We start from the raw sequence: 19,001 nt of genomic DNA, 5'->3' as shown, positions 1-19,001 counted from the left end.
TCTCTGTCCTCCAGCAACTGTAAACCCCATATCTCTTCCCCTGTTACTGCCCCTGCTCCCCTCACTCTCACCCGACCACCAACATCAGTTGAGGGCAGTCACCATTCATCTGCCATGGTCCGATCTTTCTCTCAAGTGCTTGAGGTGGACAGTACCACACACCCTGTAGAATTCGGAGAGGAGCAGCCGGCAAACAGCGTTGAGTTGTTGTCTCCCCACAACACAGGGCCAGCAAGTAATTCAAGGCCGAAAGTTCATGGTTTTTATTAGAGAGTAAGGGTGTGATATTCTTCTGTCAGTTTCTCAGGATTTACTTTGATTCTTCCCCATGTTTCTTTGGATTATGAGATCAGTGTGGGTCCACAGACAGGACAGGTGGTGTATGATTGTTGGGGTCAATGAGTTTATTAGCTGGAGATTCCTCCTACTGCTCACACAAGACCACTGTATACCCCAGTCCACAGCTCCAGATTTCCAATCCCAACCCGCTTAAACAGTTGCTGGGTTTAAAACTGCTGTCTGTGAGTCTGCATGCTCTACTCTCCTCCCACATCCCAGAGATATGTAGAGTTGGTTAATTTTCAGTTGAAAACTGACCCCCAGTGTGTGAGTGAAGGAGAGAAATTTGGGTGGCTGGTGAGAATGTTGGAGGAGAGATTATGAGGTACAGAGTAACAGAGGCAGGGAGGGAGATATGGGCCAGAGTGTGTTACAATGAAAGGGAGGGATGTAGGGGCCATTTGGAGTTACAGAGACAAGGTGGGGTGTAGGAGATGGGTGGGGTTACAGAGACAGGGAGGGGTGTAGGGTACGGTGGGTTTACAGAGATAGGGAGGGGTGTAGAGAGAGAGAGAAAGGTAGGGGCTAGAAGGTGCTACAGAGACTAGGAGGGTTGTAGGGGTCCAAGGGGGTTATAGAAAGCTGGAAAGTATGTATGAGCCAATGGAACAGGAGGCATGTAATGGGATGGGATATTCCAAAGGACCTTGGTATTATTTGGTCTCACCCCATCAAGGATCCTCCCTTTATTCTATACATTCCTCCATCTTCTTTCTAATGTTAACAAACTTAATTGTTCTTTCCTGTTTACAGCAAAGGGTCTTCAGCCACTAGTATGAACTGTTTCCCTTTTACCACAGCTGCTGCCTGAACCACTGAGCACAAGTAGTCTTGTGTTGGTTGAGTTGGGTTTCCATCTTTGGGGTTTGTGGTGGGTACCAGTGCTCACTGGGATGGGTCCAGGGGAGGCACTGCCAGAGAGGTTGGGCTCAAGGAGTATTTAGGGTTATCTATTCAGTCTCAGTTGGGGGGGGGGGTGTTTTCAAGGTCATGTTGAGGTTGGGGGAGCAAAAATTGGTGTCAGGGTTGGATTAAAGGGGGCCAGGTGGGAAAGGTAATGAAGTGGGGGAATGTGAATGGAAAGATGGGTTGGTGTCACAGCTGGAGAGAGGGTGAGGTTTGTTATCAGTGTTGGGGTAGGTGGTTTCGAGGGTTGGAGAGGAGGTGTTAAGGATTGGGTTGATATCAGGTTGGAGATGAGGAGTTGATGGTAGGGCTGGTGTCACTGTTGCAAAGGTGATGACAACGATAGGTGGGGAGACATTTTTGGGAAGGATAACGTGTCAGATTGGTGTCAATGTTGGGGAGGTGGTGACGAGGATTATATCGAGAGAGTTTTGGGGGAGGGTGTTGAGGGTTGGGAGTCTGTTGGCAAGGGGTATCACGGGTTGGTTTGGTGTCAGGCTTGGAGATGGGATGTCGAGGACTGGGTTAGTGTCAGGGTTGGAGATGGGGTACTGAGAGCTGTGATGGGAGTTAAGAGTTGGAGAAGGAATGTGAGGATTGTATTGGGAGTCAGTGTTGGGGAGGTGACAAGGATTGTATTGGGAGTCAGTACTGAGGGGGTGATAAGTGTTAGGTCAGGATGAATAAGGAAATGTAACTGCTGGAATAAGACAGCTGGATTAAGGGGCTGGGAGTCAGCACTGAGTTGGGCGTATTGGAGAACAAATTCTTCAGTTCACCCACATCATGGGCGTCACCTGTGGAGGAAGGCATGGGAAGGTCAGAGTTGAATGAAAGCATTCTGTACCCACTTCCACCCCCCATGCCTTGGGAAGGAATTGCCACTGGGGGAGGGGCTTTCTGTGCCCAATTGAGGCTTCAGACCCCAAGGCCTGTGTGTATGGCAGTAATAAATATGGACACGAGGAGGGCTGGGGAATGTTCCTTCACACATAGTTGTAAATCAAAGAGATTCTGGGATCTTCTTTGGTGTCAGGAAATGACTGGAGAAGATACTTCAATGTAGAATATACTCACATCTGGAAAAGCACAATTTATTAGGCACAGCAGCATGGATTTGTGTGGGGGAGGTCACAACTTATAGATTCAGACTTTTCTGAGGTGACGAAGGCAATCGATGAGGTAAAGCAATGAATGTTGTTGACATGGTTTTTAGTTAGGCACTTGACAGGGACCCTCATGGGAGGCTGATCTAGAAGATTAGGGTTCATGGGCTCTATGGTGAGTTGGTAGTTTGGATTCAAATTGTTTGTCTGTAGAAGGTCACAGAAGGATATTATTCTGGTTGGAGGTTTGTGACCACCAGTGTTCAATAGTAATCCGTGCTGGGACTTCTTGTTTGTGACATATACTATATATTATATATACAGTGGCCATTTTACTACATTCCTCCTGCACCTAATAAAGTGGTCACTGAGTATATGTTCATGGTCTTCTGCTGCTGTAGCCCATCCACTTCAAGGTTGTGCATTCAGAGATGCTTTTTTGCTCATCACTGTAAGACATGGTTATTTGAGTGACTATTACCTTCCTGTCAGCTTGAACCAGTCTGGCCATTCTCCTTTGACCTCTCCCATTAAAGAGGCATTTTCACTCACTGGATAGTTTTTTGTTTTTCACACCATTCTCTGTCAACTCTAGAGACTGCTTGTAAAAATCCCAGGAGATAAACAGTTTGAGACCAACAATTATTCCAGTAAGTCACTTAGTTAATATTTCTTCCCCATTCTGATGTTTAGTGTGAACAACTGAACCTCTTGACCATGTCTTTATGCTTTTAAGCATTGAGTTGCTGGTACATAAAAATTTGCAATAGTCATTAGGTGTTCAGGCATACCTAATAAAGTGGGCACTGAATGTATGTCTTTTTAAAAATTATAATTATGCTAATTTCTACCACTTCCTCTGGCAGCTCGTTCAGATACCAACTACCCTCTGTGTGGAAAAAGTTGCCCCTCAGGTCCCTTTTAAATCTTTCTCCTTTCAGCTCAAGTTTTGAACTAAGCCCCATATGTCCAGGAAGGATTCCTAACATAGGCAGACTGGAGGAGAGACCATATGGATCTGGTGCTAGGTTATGTACCAGGTCAGGTGTCAGATCTCTCAGTGGGACAGCATTTTGGAGATAGCGACCACAATTCCCTGACCTTTATTATAGCCTTGGAGAGGGATTGGAGCATATTCTATGGTTAATTATTTAATTGTGGCTAATTACTTAATTGGGAGAAGCTGAATTATAATGCCATTAAGTTATGAACTAGAGAGCATAAGTTGGGAACAGATGTTCTCAGAGAAATACACAACAGAAATGTGGAGATTGCTTAGGCAGGACTGGATAGGTTTGTCCCACTGAGGCAGGGAGAGCATGGTAGGGTGAAAGTGTCATGGTTGGCAAGAGATGTGGATCATCCAGGCAAGAGGAAGAAAGAAGCTTACTCAAGGTTTGGGAAACAATGATTATACAAGACTCTAGAAAATTATAAGGTAGCCAGGAAGGAGCTGAAGAAGGGGCCTAAGAGAGCCAGAAAAGGCCTTGGCAAGTAAGATTAAGGAAAACACCCACAAAATGCTGGTGGAATGCAGCAGGCCAGGCAGCATCTATAGGAAGAAGTACAGTCGACATTTCGGGCCGAGACCCTTCGTCAGGACTAACTGAAAGAAGAGATGGTAAAAGATTTGAAAGTTGGAGGGAGAGGGGGAGATCCAAAATGTTAGAAGACAGGAGAGGATTATGGGACAGGAGGCCTAGGGAGAAAGAAAGGGGGAGAGGAGCACCAGAGGGAGATGGAGATCAGGCAAGGAGTGATTGTGAGAGGGGGAGAGAGAGAGAAAAGAAAAAGAAAAAAGGGGAAACATAACACATAAATAGGTAGATAAATAAATAAGGGATGGGGACACTAATGGAAGTTAGAGAAATCAAAGTTCATGCCATCAGATTGGAGGCTACTTAGATGAAATATAAGGTGTTGTTCCTCCAACCTGAGTGTGGCTTCATCTTGACAGTAGGGGAGGCCATGGATAGACATATCAGAATGGGAATGCGACGTGGAACTAAAATGTATGGTCACTGGGAGATCCTGCTTTTTCTGGCAGAAAACACCAATGTGTTCTACACCAAATGTGAAGGACAGGAGTATGGCCAGAGTGAGAGAGGACCGATCAGGGAAAAAAGAATCATGGCTGGAGTCGGAGATTGCATCAATTCACCAGTGAGAGGGATCCTGACATTTGTGAGAACAGTGTAAAACAAGCGGATGTGCTGGCACATGTTGATGTTAGGAAAGATGAGCTGGAACTTTTGAAAAGTTCCTTACTGAAAGTTGCCTCACAGGTGTTAGGATAGTTAAGAAAGCTTATGGGGTGTTAGCTTTCATAAGTCGAGGGATGGAGTTTAAGAGTCGCAAGGTAATGATGCAGCTCTATAAAACTCTGGTTAGACAACACGGAGTACTGTGCCCAGTTCTGGTCGCCTCACTATAGGAAGGATGTGGAAGCATTGGAAAGGGTACAGAGGAGATTTACCAGGATGCTGCCTGGTTTAGAGAGTATGGATTATGATCAGAGATTAAGGGAGCTAGGGCTTTACTCTTTGGAGAGGAGGAGGATGAGGGGAGACATGATAGAGGTGTACAAGATATTAAGAGGAATAGATAGAGTGGACAGCCAGCACTTCTTCCCCAGGGCACCACTGCTCAGTACAAGAGGACATGGCTTTAAGGTAAGGGGGGGGGGAGTTCAAGGGGGATATTAGAGGAAGGTTTTTTACTCAGAGAGTGGTTGGTGTGTGGAATGCACTGCCTGGGTCAGTGGTGGAGGCAGATACACTGGTGAAGTTTAAGAGACTACTAGACAGGTATATGGAGGAATTTAAGGTTTGGGGTTATATGGGAGGCAGGATATGAGGGTCAGCACAACATTGTGGGCCAAAGGGCCTGTAATGTGCTGTACTATTCTATGTTCTAAAAGCATTAGGATAGCTAAGTCCCTGGGCCTGGATGGGATATATTTAAATTATTATGGGAAGAGATCGCTGTGCATTTGTGCCTTAGGCCTGTAATTCAGTGCAATTCAGAAGAATAAGAGGGGATCTTGTTGAAACCTATCAAATGTTGAAAGGCCCCTATAGAGATGATATGGAGAGGATGTTTCCTATGATGGGGAATTCAAGGGCCAGAGGACGCAGAATAGAGGGGCATCCTTTTAGAATGGAGATGAGGTGGAATTTCTTGAGATAGAGGGTGGTGAATTTGAGGAATTCGTTGCCACAGGCAGCTGTGGTGGCCAAGTCTTTACGTAGATTTAAGGCAGAGGTTGATAGTTTCTTGACTGGTCAGGGCATGAAGGGTTACGGGGAGAAGGCAGGAAATTGGGGCTGAGAGGGAAAATGGATCAACCATGATGAAATGGTGGAGCGGACTTGATGGGCCAAATGGCCAAATTCTGTTCCTATATCTTATGTTCTTATTAAAATCCATAAAGGCCATATCATAAGGTGTTTGACAAGGTTCCCCATGGTGGGCTCATTCAGAAATTCGGGAGGAATGGGATCCAGAGAAACTTGGCTGTGTGGGTACAGAATTGATTTTCCCATAGAAAGCAGAGAGTGGTTGTAGATAGAGCATATTCTGACTGGGCTCAGTGACCAGTGGTGTTCCACGGGGATCTGTTCTGGGCCCCTGTTCTTTATAAACATCTTGGATGAGGAAATGGAAGGGTGAGTTTGTGGTTTGATATTTAAGTTGATGGAGTTGTGGATGGATGTTGTAGGTTGGAGTTGGGTATTGACTAGATACAGAGCTGGGCCGTCAAGTGGCAGATAGAGAAGTGAAAACTATTAAGTGATTCACTTTGGAAAATGAAATTTGAAGGCAGAATATAGGGTTAATGGCAGGATTCTTAGTGGTGTGAAGGAACAGAGGGATCTTGGGGTCCACATCCATCCTTCAAATTTGCTGCAGAAATTGATAGGGTCGTTAAGGTGTATGATGTGTTGGTCTTCATTAATTGGGAGATTGAGTTCAAGAGCTATTGGTAAATCAGGTGATGGAGATGTCAGGGGTAAGTTGTTTTTTTTTATATAAACGCAAAGAGTGGTGAGTGTATGGAATGGGTTGCTGGCGATGGTGGTGGACACGGATATGATAGGGTCTTTTTAGAGATTCCTTGACAGGTACATGGAGCTCAGGTAATTTCTAAAGTAAGGACATGTTCAGCACAGCTTTGTGGGCTGAAGGGCCTGTATTGTGCTGTAGGTTTTCTATGTTTCTATGGCAATACTGCAGTTCTATAAAACCCTGGTTAGACCATATTTGGAATACTGTGTTCAATTCTGGTCACCTCATAATAAGAAGTATGTTTAGAGAGGGTACGGAGATTTACCAGGATGCTGCCTAGACTAGAGAGCATGTCTTATGAAGATCGGTTGAACTCTTCTCTTTGGAGTGAAGGGGGATGAAAGGTGATTTCTTATAAGTATGAAGATGATTTGAGGCATAGACAGAGTGCACAGCCAAAGATTTTTTCATAGAGCATAAATGGCCAATTCAAGGGGCAACATTTTAAGATGATTGGAGGAAAGTCTGTTCTATGTCAGTGATGATAGAACTGATTCTAAAATTTCATTGCGAGCTCCCTGCCCTCTCTGTCCCCTGTGGTCTGAAGGAGTTTACTGCCATCTTACAAGTTGCCGTGCATTTTGGCATTGACATATACTCCCTCAAAGGAGAAGCAATCATTGGAACTTCCCTTCCGGGATGTGGGAACAGAGGCTTTGGTTGTTCCTAGGGCAGAGGGGGGCAGATTGGTGATGTCCGTATCAAAGACACAGGCAGATCAGACTGTAGATTGTGAGATAAGATGGAGGAGCTGATTGCTCCCTGCCCCCACCCATCCCCGGGAGTGGAGCGATGGTACTCACTTAGTGCCTCTCCTCCTAGCGAGCCGGCGAAGGAAGCAGCAGGTGACGGCAGCAACGATGGCGATGGAGACGGTCAGGGCGGTCACAACACCCACCACGGCAGGTAACAGCAGTGTGTCCCAGGCTGCAGAGTGAGGAGGGGAGTGAGACTGCAGTTTCTAACTCTCCTTCCCCAGCCATGGGGGAATGTAGCACATAATGTCTCTCCCCACCTGTGGGGGAATCCAGCTCCTAGAATGGTGAGACATACTGCCCGTCCCCACCCGTGGGGGAAACCAGCCCACATGCCCCTCCCCAACCATGGGGGAAACCAGCCCACACTGTCCCTCCCCATCCGTGGGGGAATCCAGCTCACACTGCCCCTCCCCAACCATGGGGGAAACCAGCCCACACTGCCCCTCCCCATCCGTGGGGGAATCCAGCTCACACTGCCCCTCCCCAACCATGGGGCAAGCACCATCACACCACAACAATGGGATGCTAAAAGCAGCAGGAACCTTCACCACCACCAAACAGCATACGGGAAGGAGGAGGTTACACTGATGGGGCGGGTATAGAACCCAGATGGGGTTACATAGGAGAGAAGGTAGTCAGAGGGAGAGGAAAGAGGAGGAGTTTGTGAGAAGGCAGTCAGAGGGAGAGGGAGGGGTGAGGGTAGGGTAGTGGAGGGGGCAGCCAGAGGGAGAGGGAGAGGGAGGGATGGGGCAGGGGGCACCAGAGGGAGAAGGAGGGATGGGAAATGGGGCGGCCAGAGGGTAACTGTGAGAAGGAGATAAACAGAGATAAAAATCGAGAAATTGTGAGAACAAGAGGCAAACAGGGAAGGGGACATTGGGATGGATGTGGGAGAAGGAGGAGACAGCTGTGGCTAGAGGGAGTGGGGGGAAGTGAAGGAGGCAGAGAGTGAGCAGAGAAACCCCCCTTCCTGCCCTTTCCCCCCCCCCCCCCAGTACTTACGGGTGAGGTAGAGGAAGAGAGTGGTGGGGGGAGAGCTGGCTTTGGCTGATTGGTACCAGTGCCCGGCCTCGTTCTGTGTCCACAGCCCCACCCGGCAATGGAAGTGGCCCTGGTCCTCCCTGTGGGCACCATACAAACGCAGACGGAAGCAGAACTCTGCTGGCCGGTCCATACCCAGTTCAGTGCCTGCCGCACTCCTACCACCCAGCGGGGTGTTCAGGCTTATCCCCCGCCGGTCCAGCAGCACCAGAGGCTCCTCTGCCGGACCCCACCAGCCCACTGAGAGCTGCTCATCCCCCAGCGGCCGGCCCAGGCTGACATTACACAGCATCGTCACCATGTCACCCTGGTACAATGAACCGGGAACCACAGAGACAGCAGCATGCATGACCATGTCTGGGAAGGAAAGGGTGGGGTGGGGGTGAGAGGGTGGAGAGAGAGGGGTGGGGAGAGTGCAGGGAATAAGGGAGAGAGAGAGAGGGTGCAGAGAATAAGAGAGAGAGGGGAGAGAGGGTGTGAGGAATAGGAGAGGGGGGAGAGAGGACAGAGGGTGTGAGGAACAAGGGAGAGAGGAGGAGAGAGGGTACAGGGAATAGGGGAGGGGGGAGGAGAATCAAACATTAGGTATAACAGTATTGACTATTTAACCCCCTGCCCAAATTACCCCACTCTTCTCTCACTCCCACATGCTTTGACAAATTTGAGGAAGGACATTCTTGCTATTGAGGGAGTGCAGCGTAGGTTCACAAGGTTAATTCCCGGAATGGCGGGACTGTCATATGTTGAAAGATTGGAGCGACTGGGCTTGTATACACTGGAATTTAGAAGGATGAGAGGGGATCTGATTGAAACATATAAGATTATTAAGGGATTGGACACACTGGAGGCAGGAAGCATGTTCCCGCTGATGGGCGAGTCCAGAACTAGAGGCCACAGTTTAAGAATAAGGGGTAGGCCATTTAGAACAGAAACGCAGAAAAACTTTTTCACCCAGAGAGTGGTGGATATGTGGAATGCTCTGCTCCAGAAGGCAGTGGAGGCCAAGTCTCTGGATGCATTCAAGAGAGAGGTAGATAGAGCTCTTATAGATAGTGGGGTCAAGGGATATGGGGAGAGGGCAGGAACGGGGTAGTGATTGTGTATGAACAGCCATGATCACAGCGAATGGCGGTGCTGGCTAGAAGGGCCGAATGGCCTACTCCTGCACCTACTGTCTATTGTCTATTGACACCCATTTGTGACTGGGCAGTAGATGTTAGTGAGGACCTAGTGAGAGATATAGACAGTTTCCATGTTGTTACCTCTCTAAGATGATTTAATATTTTCTCCATCTGCTGAGAAACATCTTGCTGAACCTGGGCTTCCCTCTTGCCTTTTGGATCTACTGACTGGAGAGAATGGACGGACTGGGACTGTTTTCCCTCAAGTATAGGAGGCTGAAAGGTGACGTTGTAAGGCTTAGAAAATCGTGAGTGGCACAGTCTTTATCCCGAGGGTAGGGAATTCGAAACCAGATGGGAAAAATGAAGGTGAGTTGGGAAAGATTTAAAGAGGACCTGAGGGCTAGGTTTTCCATAAAGAGGGCGGTGGGTGTGTGGAACAACCTGCCAGGTGAAGAGGTAAAGATAAAGATTAGCTTTATTTGTCACATGTACATCTAAACATTGAGTGAAATGTGTCGTGTGTCAAATCAAATCAGTGAGGATTGTGCGGGGCAGCCCACTAGCATCCCAATGCTTTCAACGACAACAGGATACACACAACTTACTAACCTTAACCTTGGAACCCAGAGGAATCCCATGCAGTCACGGGGAGAACGTAAAAACTCCTTACAGACAGTGGTGGGAATTGACCCTCATAAGTGAAAGCTGCTGCAGCAATGCATTGCACCAACTTCTGCATTACCATGTCAGCAATTAAATGTAAAAGGCATTTATAAAAATGTAAAAAGAACATATACAGGAAAAGCAAAGAGGGATACGGATTAAACACATGCAAATAGGCCTTGGTCAGCATGGATGAGTTGGGCTGAAGGGCCTGATATCCTATACAGCTTTTCCTAAATCTCTGCTCTCGCCCCCTCTCCTGGACAGAGCAAGGATTTGCAACACCATTCCCTTCCTTCCAGCCAGGACCAAACAGTCCTGATTTGCTTGACGTAGGATCATTAGATATCAGAACAGAAATAGGCCATTTGGCCATTTGCATCCGCTAGTTAATCATGGCTGATATTTTTTCCTGCCTTCTGCCTGTAACCCTAACCCCTTTATTAATCAAGACCTGACTAATATCTTCCTTACAAACATACACTGACTCAGACTCCAAAGCCCTCTGTGGCAACAAATCTCACATTCACTACTCTCCAGCTGAAGAAATTCCCCACCACCTCAGTTTTAAAGGGATTTCTCTATATTCTAAGGCTGGACTCACAGATCGATGGTTAGATCCTCTTGACATTCACTCTATCCTGCCTTTCAGTATTCGGTAGGTTTCGGAGAGAACCCCAAACCTACCTCCCACCTCCAATGCTTCTGAACTCCATCAAGTACAAAGGCTCCTCATACGTCAAGCTTTACAGATGTGGATCCATTCATCCTATCTATAGCCCTAATAATTTTGTAAACCTCTATAACATCTCCCTGGGATCATGCCTGCAAGCCCCCAGGGCTATCTCCAGGGCCAGCTCATGGCTCTTAGATAAAGAGCCCCAAAATGTCATATATTCCAGAAATGGGTTGACCAGGCAGTGGCATTAAACCTTAGCAGTATATCCCTGCTTTTAAGTTCTAGTTCTCTTGAACTAAATTGCCCCCCTTCCAGCTCAGTAAAGAGTGCTGGGTGTTCACACTTAAGTCTCCCCTAAACTGAAGAAGCCAGGCACAGACTGGGAATGGTCACTCTCAGCTCCCTCCACAATAATGACCCTGAGGTTCCCGTTGCTACCCTTTAATGACCAATTCCACTCCCCACACTCCTACCTCCCTGTCTGTAACTTCCCGCACAGAAACAAGTACTCTCTACACTGCCGTGGGAGTTTGTGATGGGTCAGTGTAGAGGGAGTTTCACTCTGTGTTTGACCTGTGCCCTGGGAGTGTGTGATGGGACAGTGAAGAGGGAGCCTCACTGTGTGTCTGATCCATGTCCTGGGAGTGTGTGATGGGACAGGGCAGAAGGAACTTCACTGTGTCTGACCCGTGTTCAGCTGCCTACCGTTGGGCTGGACGCTCAGATCCACCAGCGAGACGCTCTTTTCCTTGATCTTCTGCCAGTGTCCATCCGGGTCCTGGAGCCACTGTGCAGCCACACAGTCGTAGCGGCCGGCATCCTCTGGCTGAACATGCTGGAGGTGGAGGTGGTAGGAGCTGTGCCCAAGCCTCTGCAGCCCTACCTCCCCCTGTGTGAAGCGGCTCCAGAAAGGGCCCCCCAGTTCAGAACTCAGCACCTGGTCCCGATCCAGCCCTGCTACCATCCGTTGTGCACGTCTCTCCCCGGTCACCAGCACAAAATGCACAGACAGGTGTGTGTGTACTGCTGACAGAGAGGCCGCCTCACAATGGAGTGCAAAGGGCTTACCCTCCTGGAGGGAGAGGGGAACTGGTGAGTCTTCTGGGGCTGTCAACTGCAGGGTGTCCGGCAGTACTGGGCAGGGGATGGAGATGGAGATGATGGGGAGAGTGGGGGTGTGGGTTAGTGTTGGATGGGGCAGAAATTGGGAAGGGTGAGCAGGGAGTGGGAATTGCCGAAGAGATGCAGTGGGAGAGACAAAGAGAACAATGATTAGTTACAATGAGCCACACATCATCCATATCTCTTAGACCAGAACCCTTCCCATTCACTTTCACTGTTCGCACTCCCAATGGACCCATCTCTTCACAGTCACTCCCAGTGTCCACATCCCTAATAAGCAAGGATGTCTCAGATCATGTCCACAGCATTCTGAAGAGGAAGAGTGAGGAGCCAGAAGTCTTGTACATATCATACCAACAACATAGGTAGGAAAAGGGAGGAGGTCCAGAAGAGAGATTTTAGGTAGGAAGCTGAAAAGCAGGACCACCAGTGTAGACTGAAGAAGGACAGACAGAGTAAAAGATGGGCAAGAGTGGATATCAGACTGCTGGGAAATATGCTGGAGAGGTAGTAATGGAAGATAAGGAAAAGGCAGAGGAATACAATAATGAACATAATAGGGAGCAGAAGTGTGTGAAGTTGCCTTTACTAGGGAGAAAGTTGTTGGGAAATTGAAAGATCTGAAGGTAGATAAGTCACCTGGAGCAGATGGTATACACTCCAGGGAAGAGGTGGTTGAAGAGATTGTGGCATTAGAAGTGATCTTTCAAGGATGACCAGATTCTGGCATGGTTCCAGAGGACTGGAAAATTGCAAATGTCACTCCACTCATCAAGAAGGGAGAGAGCCAGAAGGAAGGAAATTATAGGCCAGTTAGTCTGACCTCAATGGTTGGGAAGATGTTGGAGTTTGTTGTTAAGGATGTGGTTTCACGTTACCTGGAGGCATATGCTAAAACAGGCTGTAGTCTGCATCTTTTCCTGAAGGGAAAATCTTGCCTGACAAACCTATTGAAACTCTTTGAAGAAATAACAAGCAAGATAGATGAAGGAGAGTCAGCTGATGCTGTTTACTTGGGTTTTCAGAAGGCCTTTTACAAGGAGCCATATAAGACTGTTTTACAAGTTAAGAGCCCACAGTATCACAACAAAGATGTGAGCATGGATGGAGCAGTGGCTGACTGGCAGGAGGAAAAAGATGGGAATAAAGGGAGCCTTTTCTGGTTGGAATCTGTGGTGAGGATGCTTAAGAAGCTAGAAAAAAACTCTCAAGAAGGGAATTAGGAGAGCTAGGAGGGGTCAAAAAAATTCCTTGGCAAGTATGATTAAAGACAATATGGCTTCTATATATACATCAAAAGAAAGATAATTAGGATCACACTAGGATAATGGAGTGATAACAAAATACACTACAGATGCTGTGGTCAAAGCAACATGTACAACAAGCTGGAGGAACTCAGCAGGTCGGGCAGCATCTGTGGAAACGAGCAGTCAACGTTTAATGGAGTGATCATATGCTTGGAAGACGAGGATGTGGGTGAAGTCCCGAATGAGAATCTTGCATCAATATTTACTAAGCAGGAGGACATGGAGATCAGTGTGGAATGTAAAGCATTTTGCTATAATATAAAACGTCATGCTGTGTCTCTTAAGTAACATTAAAATGGATAAGTCCTCAGGTTCTGATGGAATATACCCAAGGTTATTGAGAGAGGTTGGAGATTTGATTGCTGGGGTCTTGACCAAAAGCTTTGTGTCTTCTTTAGCCACAGAAAAGGTCCTGAAAGATTTAGAAACATAGAAAACCTACAGCACAATACAGATTTCCGAGTAGTTAATGTTCCATTATTCAAGAGGAGAAATGGGGATAATGCAGGAAACTATGGACTGGTAAGTCTCATCTCAGTGGCCGGGAAGGTTCTGGAGAAGATTCTTAGGGATAGGATTTATGAGCATTTGGGAAACAATGGCTTAGTTAGGGAGAGTCAATATGCCTTTGTGTGAGGCAAGTACAGTCTTACTAACTTAAATGAGTCTTTTATGGAGGTGAGGAGGGTGATTGATGAAGGTAAAGCTGTGGATGTTGGCTACATGGATTTTAGTAAGGTGTCTGACAAGGTCTCCTATGAGAGGCTCATCCATGAGATAAAGAACAAGTTGAACTGTATTCTCTGGAGCGGCAAAGTCTGAGGAGAAATCTGATAGAAGTTTGTAAATTTATGAGAGGCAAAGACGGAGCAGACAGCAGGTATCTTTTTCCCAGAGCTGGAAGATCCAATACTAGAGGTCATGTATTTAAGGTGAGGGAGGGTAAGTTCAGAACAGATGTACAGGACAAGTTTTTTTTTAAACACACAGAGTGCGGTGGGTACTTGGAATATGCTGCAGGTGATGCAAGAACAATGGAGATGGTTAAGGGGCTCTGAGAGAGGCACATAGAGGGATGTGGATATTGTATCAGCAGAAGGAATTAGTTCAGTTAGGCACTTAAATAATAACTTAATCAGTTTAGCACAAAATTGCTGGCCAAAGAGCCTCTCCCCATTTTGGACTGTTCTGCATTTACAGAACCGTCCTGTTCCAGTTTTCCAGCCTACCTCTCAGCGTGACATAGGCCTTGTACGGATCATGGTGTCTCCCTGCCGCTGGAGGGACACAACATTCCAAGTTGCCCGCGTCAGTTTTGCGAAGCTTCCTTATGAGTAGCTGGACGGAGCTTGGAGAGGTGCGTCTGATACGGATTTCCCCTGCCAGTACTCTGTGCTGGAAGCCAGCATGGGTAAATGCTTCATTCCGAGTGCTGATCAAACCCATTCTCAGTGGGGGCTCTGAGGGATGAAGCAGGGACCATTCAAAATCCAGCCCATCAGACCCCTTGTAGTGTGACACATTGCAGGAGAGTGAGACATGGCTTCCCTCAACCCTGTGGAGGGGTCCTTGGGGAACGGCAATTCTTGACAACTTCGTCAATGCTGCAAGGGAAACAAGGTCACAAGAACAGGCTTGCTACTGTCTGCACTCCCAATGGGCCCCACTCTTCCCACTCACAACCACCATCCACACTCCCAATGGGCCCCACTCACTACCACCATCCACACTCCCAATGGGCCCCACTCACTACCACCATCCACACTCCCAATGGGCCCCACTCACTACCACCATCCACACTCCCAATGGGCCCCACTCACTACCACCATCCACACTCCCAATGGACCCCACTCTTCCCACTCACTACCACCATCCACACTCCCAATGGGCCCCACTCTTCCCACTCACTACCACCATCCACACTCCCAATGGACCCAACTCTTCCCACTCACTACCAACATACACACTCCCAATGGGCCCCACTCTTCCCTCTCACTACCACCATACACACTCCCAATGGACCCCACTCTTCCCACTCATTACCACCATCCACACTCCCAATGGGCCCCACTCTTCCCACTCACTACCACCATACACACTCCCAATGGGCCCCACTCACTACCACCATTCACACTCCCAATGGGCCCCACTCTTCCTACTCACTACCACCATCCACACTCCCAATGGACCCCACTCTTCCCACTCACAACCACCATCCACACTCCCAATGGGCCCCACTCTTCCTACTCACTACCACCATCCACACTCCCAATGGGCCCCACTCTTCCCTCTCACTACCACCATACACACTCCCAATGGACCCCACTCTTCCCACTCACTACCACCATCCACACTACCAATGGGCCCCACTCTTCCCACTCACTACCACCATACACACTCCCAATGGACCCCACTCTTCCCACTCACTACCACCATACACACTCCCAATGGACCCCACTCTTCCCACTCACTACCACCATCCACACTCCCAATGGGCCTCACCCTTCCCGCTCACTACCACCATACCCACTCCCAATGGACCCCACTCTTCCCACTCACTACCACCATCCACACTCCCAATGGGCCCCACTCTTCCCACTCACTACCACCATCCACACTCCCAATGGACCCAACTCTTCCCACTCACTACCACCATCCACACTCCCAATGGACCCAACTCTTCCCACTCACTACCACCATCCACACTCCCAATGGGCCTCACCCTTCCCGCTCACTACCACCATACCCACTCCCAATGGACCCCACTCTTCCCACTCACTACCACCATACACACTCCCAATGGACCCCACTCTTCCCTCTCACTACCACCATACACACTCCCAATGGACCCAACTCTTCCCACTCACTACCACCATCCACACTCCCAATGGGCCCCAATCTTCCCACTCACTACCACCATACACACTCCCAATGGACCCCACTCTTCCCACTCACTACCACCATACACACTCCCAATGGACCCCACTCTTCCCACTCACTACAACCATCCACACTCCCAATGGGCCCCACTCACTACCACCATCCACACTCCCAATGGGCCCCACTCTTCCTACTCACTACCACCATCCACACTCCCAATGGGCCCCACTCACTACCACCATCCCCACTCCCAATGGGCCCCACTCACTACCACCATCCACACTCCCAATGGGCCCCACTCACTACCACCATCCACACTCCCAATGGGCCCCACTCTTCCCACTCACTACCACCATACACACTCCCAATGGACCCCACTCTTCCCTCTCACTACCACCATACACACTCCCAATGGACCCCACTCTTCCCACTCACTACCACCATCCTCACTCCCAATGGGCCCCAATCTTCCCACTCACTACCACCATCCCCACTCCCAATGGGCCCCACTCACTACCACCATCCACACTCCCAATGGGCCCCACTCACTACCACCATCCACACTCCCAATGGGCCCCACTCTTCCCACTCACTACCACCATACACACTCCCAATGGACCCCACTCTTCCCTCTCACTTCCACCATACACACTCCCAATGGACCCCACTCTTCCCACTCACTACCACCATCCACACTCCCAATGGGCCCCAATCTTCCCACTCACTACCACCATACACACTCCCAATGGACCCCACTCTTCCCACTCACTACCACCATACACACTCCCAATGGACCCCACTCTTCCCACTCACTACAACCATCCACACTCCCAATGGGCCCCACTCACTACCACCATCCACACTCCCAATGGGCCCCACTCTTCCTACTCACTACCACCATCCACACTCCCAATGGGCCCCACTCACTACCACCATCCCCACTCCCAATGGGCCCCACTCACTACCACCATCCACACTCCCAATGGGCCCCACTCACTACCACCATCCACACTCCCAATGGGCCCCACTCACTACCACCATCCCCACTCCCAATGGGCCCCACTCACTACCACCATCCACACTCCCAATGGGCCCCACTCACTACCACATCCACACTCCCAATGGGCCCCACTCTTCTCATTCACTATCACCATCCACACTTCCAATGGGCCTCATCCTTCTCAATCACTATCACCATCCACACTCCCAGTGGGCCCCATTCTTCCCACTCACTTCCACCATCCACACTCGCAATGGTCCCCACTTTTCCCACTCACTTCCACTGTCTGCACACCCTATGGGGCCCACTCTTCCCATTCACTACCACTATACACACTCCCAATGTGTCCCACTCTTCCCATTCACACCTACCGTCTACACCCCAATGAACCCCACCCTTTCCCAGGATCTGAACTCCAAATGGACTCAAACCCGTCCCACTCCTATCCACTGTGTGCACTTCTAACAGACTCCACCCTTTCCACACTAACTGCAGATCCAAGCCCCTACCCACTCACTCCCACTGTCCATAAAAACAAGAAAGCCCACCCTTCCAATTACCTCTCAGTATCTGCATTCCCAACCAGCCCAACCCTTGCTCCACACTCCCACTCCAAATGGACCTCACCCTTTCCGACCCACTCCCACTGGACTTGTGCGCCTTCCTACTGATTATCACCATCTGCACACCCAATGGATCCCAACCCTTCCCACTCTCTCCCAACATAAGCGTTCTCAAAAGACCTGAGCCCTTCCCCATTCACTCCCACCATCTGCACTTCCAATGGACCCGAGATGCTTCCAACTCAACCCAACTGCCTACATTCCATTGGACCCAGCCAGTTCTCACTCATTCCCAACTGGGAGTGTATAATTGGACAGTGCAGATGGCATTTCACTCTATGTTTAACCTATTCCCTAGGAATGTATGATGGGACAGTGTACAGGGAGATTCACTCTGTGCCTGACCCATGCCCTGGGAGAGTAAGCAGGGACATTGGAGAGGGAGCTTCACTCTGTGCTTAACCCCAGGAGTGTATGATGGGACAGTGTAGAGGGAGCTCCACTCAGTATCTAACCCAGGGAGTGTATGATGGGATAATGTAGAAGAAGCTTCACTCTGTGTCTAACCTCATCCTATTTACTTTTTATCCCTTGCGGGTTCATAGTTGAAGGCTGGTTTGAAGCCGATCTGTTCCCCTGCGCCATTGGGAACGTGTTTTGATGTGTCTTCCAGAAAACGTGTTTAAAAATAGATGTGTAAGTGCACAGTGGATGATACACAGGCAGAGAGAGAGATAGCAACGCCCCTCCATCTGTCCTGTCACCAGCACATTCCCTTCCTCCACTCCTCTTTCCACTCCATTCACCTTCCCCACCTGCCTCTTCTTCTCCTCCCACAAATTTCCCTTTTTATCTCCTACTCTGTTCCCTCTGTTTCTCCAATCTGATATAATCCCACTGTTAGTTCTCTGTGCTTGTCTACCCTCTCTCCCTCCACCCCTCCGTCCAGGCACCCCCTTTCCATACCTCCTCCCACGAACCTCCCTCCATCCCTCCCTCCCTCCCTCCGCGCACGCGGCCCACGAACGACCCCGACCCGCCGCCGCCTCCTCCTACAACGCGCTCACAACACAAACGAAGCCCCGGCAGCGGCGCAGTCTCACCGGGTCCAACACACAGCAGCACCAACAGGAAGCCCCGGGCTCGGTTCCGCCCCTCCATCACACAACCGTGCCTAGAAGCGAGGACAAACCGCAAGCACCAGACAGCAGCATCCCGGCTCTTCTGCCCCGCCCCGGCTCCAAACCCCTCCCCTCCTCGTCTCTGGGCATCCGCACATCCCGCTCATCTTGCCCTGTCTACAGTGCCCCTCCCCCTCCCCTCTCCCATCTTACCTCCCTCTCCTCTGTTGTCTCACTCCCACTCTCAGTCTCACACCCATCCCTTTCCCATTCCTCTCCTTTCTCATTCCCTTCCCATCTCACTCCACTCCCCTCCCTATCTGA

General features: G+C 49.2%; 1 protein-coding gene across 1 annotated transcript; it reads right to left on the bottom strand.

Annotated features, from left to right (window-relative positions):
* Nucleotides 1-295: 295 nt before the first annotated feature.
* Nucleotides 296-18,736, bottom strand: igsf8 (immunoglobulin superfamily, member 8). Its single transcript, XM_059950627.1, has 6 exons — nucleotides 18,660-18,736; nucleotides 14,343-14,717; nucleotides 11,390-11,818; nucleotides 8,180-8,575; nucleotides 7,223-7,346; nucleotides 296-2,042 (listed from the first exon to the last, which is right to left on the bottom strand). The coding sequence occupies exons 1-6, from the start codon at nucleotides 18,715-18,717 to the stop codon at nucleotides 2,039-2,041; spliced, it is 1,386 nt and encodes a 461-aa protein (XP_059806610.1). The 5' UTR covers nucleotides 18,718-18,736; the 3' UTR covers nucleotides 296-2,038.
* Between the last annotated feature and the right edge of the window lie 265 nt (nucleotides 18,737-19,001).

The sequence above is a fragment of the Hypanus sabinus genome, chromosome 25 (assembly GCF_030144855.1).
Source record: "Hypanus sabinus isolate sHypSab1 chromosome 25, sHypSab1.hap1, whole genome shotgun sequence".
Taxonomy (NCBI): domain Eukaryota; kingdom Metazoa; phylum Chordata; class Chondrichthyes; order Myliobatiformes; family Dasyatidae; genus Hypanus; species Hypanus sabinus.
The sequence above is the reverse complement of the archived record's forward strand: the minus strand, read 5'-3'. Positions and strand labels throughout refer to the sequence as shown.